Source organism: Metarhizium robertsii (genome assembly GCF_000187425.2).
Source record: "Metarhizium robertsii ARSEF 23 chromosome Unknown MAA_Scf_8, whole genome shotgun sequence".
Classification (NCBI taxonomy): domain Eukaryota; kingdom Fungi; phylum Ascomycota; class Sordariomycetes; order Hypocreales; family Clavicipitaceae; genus Metarhizium; species Metarhizium robertsii.
This window is the reverse complement of record NW_011942226.1, coordinates 404,610-408,039: the sequence shown is the minus strand read 5'-3', so window position 1 is coordinate 408,039 and position 3,430 is coordinate 404,610. Positions and strand designations below refer to the sequence as shown.

General features: G+C 49.2%; 1 protein-coding gene across 1 annotated transcript; it reads right to left on the bottom strand.

Annotated features, from left to right (window-relative positions):
• Positions 1–200: 200 nt before the first annotated feature.
• On the bottom strand, positions 201–2,923 carry MAA_00929 (Ribonuclease H-like protein; the record flags this gene model as incomplete). The annotated part of the gene is made up of 3 exons (XM_007818927.2): positions 201–1,881; positions 1,949–2,499; positions 2,564–2,923. 3 exons carry the CDS (start codon positions 2,921–2,923, stop codon positions 201–203), a joined length of 2,592 nt encoding a protein of 863 aa, XP_007817118.2.
• Between the last annotated feature and the right edge of the window lie 507 nt (positions 2,924–3,430).

The window sequence follows — 3,430 nt, the reverse complement described above, 5'->3', positions numbered from 1 at the left end:
GCCGTCTGTAGCATAGTTTTGCGCAGGCTTCGGAATCGATCGTATAGATCGATTTCTAAGCTCTGATCGATCGATTTGTATCGATCACCACCTTCGCTCGATCGATATCGATCGAGCGGCCCTCCAAGTTGATCGATATCGATCGATCACTGGTCTAAATCGAATCGATCGATATCGATTGACGATCAAATTGATCAAAACTAGTCCTCATTATCCATATCTATGTTGATCCTGCCTGCAAGTTGAAGAACTTGCCTCCAATTGTCCCCTTCAAGGAGACTAAGAGGAAGAGTGGGTTGATAAATACCAGCCTTACTCCACGAACGAAGGCACTGGGCCATGGCCACAATATGCCGTCGTAGGCGAGATCTGGATGGCGTTAGCATCCTCCCACAACTGCTGAATTCCCTCTCAGTTTCCGCGGATGACGATGCAATAGTAAGAAAGTCTACAGCCATATAAGACAGCCGAGGAAAGCGCACAGCACCAACATCCCTCCACCAAGCAATTGGGTCAGCTTTGTATGCAATATTGTCCACTGGCGGCTCCGAAAGATACTGATCAAGCTCGTCCTGGACTGATGATGCTTCAGGCTGTTCTGGTCGTTTATTTTGTCGCCTTTGGGAGTCTGGGCATGTCAACGACCGACCAAACGCCAATCGGCGCTCAATATAGTCCAAGGCACTGCTGCTCCCAGCCACTGAATCGCCGCTACAGGCTGCCACATGAGCCATGATTTTATACCTATCTTCCCAAATTCTCCTTAAGCTTCTCCCATACGCCTTCTTCCATTCTGTTGTCTGGCGAGATGGCAGCTGGTTCCAAAGCTGCTCTAGGACTCGCCATTTCTTGCATGGGTGGAACACAACAGCCGCTACATACGCAGTAGAGGTTAACTTGTCATAGTAGTCGTTCAGCTTCTTCCATCCGAGCTTGATGTAAACCTTTAAAAGCCTCCTGGTCTTCGTATCCATGTCATCGAACAGATGAATCTCTTCCATGACCTGGTCGTCATTCTCTTCGATTACCACCCCCTGAACAGCCAGCTCAAGGTGGTCAAGAAGCATCTCCACCACCTGAAAGTACTCGTCGAACCCCCCTGAAGTGGACCGTTTACCAGGAATGCCCTCACCTTGGAGTTGCTTGGACGCGATCTTAAATGGCTGAAGAATCTTCTGAACGGCAGCAACAACTTTCCATTCCTCAAGGGAAAGCTTTTCTTTCAAGATTGCGGGCTTGTCTTGTTCTTTTCCGCCTTGGCTAACCCATCGTTCCTCGATGTTAGAGAGCATCCTGTTCAAAGCTGAACGTTTTAGCAGAGCTCGCGATGCCATTGCTTCATCGGATTGCCAACGAGTACAGACGTTTTGAACCCACGCCAGAACAGGTTCAGTAGGAGTCGTTTGCCGTTGAGCTTCATGAAAGTCCTCCAGAAGTTGGCTGCTTGTTCGCAGAGCAATGCCAATATTGTGTAGCTTGCCAAACGGCCCGAACTTGCGGTACTTGTCCATTCCCTCGGCGTTGATAATGTCAGGAACAGGGCACTGATCTTGGCTCCCCTCTGGGGTTGCCTCAAGCTCGAAGTCTTCTTCCAGGCTCGGCGCGGCAAAGTCGTCGTCGTCGGTCCTCAGCTCATTGATCGCGTCGGACAACTGGCTCTGCTCGTCTTCTTCGGTCATAAAGTCCTTATCGCCCCAATGGGCAAGAAGTTCGCCGAAATTGTCCCTTTTGCTGCCATACATCATTGACCTGACTGCCAGGTTCAGAAAATGGGGGGCGCAGCGAATGCGACGTTCATCCCTATCAAAGCCGAACTCAGTGCCGAGCGCTTCCATAGCCGTGTCATTATTCGTAGCGTTATCAAGCGTGCAGTATCCGATTCTGAAGCCGAAGAACAGTTAACACTCGGTTTGCTTACCCACGGAAAATCTTGGCCATGTCTTTATACCTGTCTTGAAGACCATATGCGCATATCGTATCTGCAACTTCGTCTGCAAGGGCTGCTCCAGTGTGGCGTTTCCTGAGAGCTGGGAGAGCCAAAAGAATTCTCCATTGTTTCCAATCTTGGTCGATGAAGTGCGCGTTGATACCAAGGAAAGATGCGTTTTGCCTAGAAGTCCAGCCGTCAAAGGTAAAATGAATCATACTTCTTGCTTTTTGAAGCAGCCTGTGAACAGGTGCAAGAGCTCGATTGTACTCGTTCACTAGGAGGCTCACAAGTGTCTTGTCGCTTGGTATTTGCCCTTCCTGGAGAGACGGGTTGTTGTAGAGTAGGAGACGTTTGAAGCGGTCGGACTTTACGAGATTAAAGGGAAGGTTATGATACGTAAGCCAGTCGAGTAGGAGTAGTTGATTCATCTTCGGATCGAATAGCGTATGTAAGTTGCCCAGAAGTGTTTGGTCTCGGGGGTTCATTGGATCGGCGCGAAGCATGCCAAGGAGGTTCCGTTCTGCACCTCCACTCCCGACAATCACGCTGGCATCTTGTCTGGAAGGTGGCTGACAAAAGTTAGCTAGCGCTTTAAAAAAAAATGATAACAAAGCATAGAGAGATGGAACAAACCATGACTTTATGCTCCTTTCTCAGATGGCGGATAATGCTTCCGGCAGTTGAGGCGATGAACACGTAATGTGTAGACCTCAGTTTGTTCCGGAGGAAGCATTTCTCGCAGACCCATATGATCTTGTGGGACTGAGACCTGTTGTCCTTCATTCTGAATCCGAATTGCCACCACCATGTCCGCTCTCGAGTCGGGTCGTGGCACGTCGTGAAACCAGGGAATCGTTCGAACTTGTCAGTCGTCCAAGCTTCATAATCTGGAAACCGGCTAGGTGCATCTTTTGTTGAGACTGAACTGGCTGACGGCTCGTAAGGCGACGGAGTTAGGGAAACATCCTCATTCTCTTCATCAAACGAGTCCATCGTGAGTAGAATGTCCACAATTACCTTGAAGGCCGAATCAAACGCCGCAAGGCAAGCAGAATCACCTTTAAAAGGCCTACGAGGACAGGTTGGTTCGGATGTGCGACCCCTTTTCTTCGCGTCTTATCTCATTACAGAGCTGCGTGTGGCTTCGTGCGGCTGCAGTGTGGCTTGCAGGGGAGTTTTTGCAGGCACGTTTGGGGACACATTCATCTCGTTTAACCAACTTTCGCATCCTACCCGGAACCAGCACAAAAATACCTCGATCGACGATCAAATCGATCGATTGAGGGCTAGATCGATACGATATCGATCGAGCGGCGACACCAGTCGATCGATATCGATCGACTGACAGGTCTGATCGATATGATCGATATCGAAATCGATTCGATTAATCGATTCGATCATATCGATCGCTCGATCGATTCCGAAGCCTGCTTTGATGTCAATCCAACTTCAACCCAGTTGTCTCATCTCCATCCTGGTTCCAGTGTTGCTAATAATATA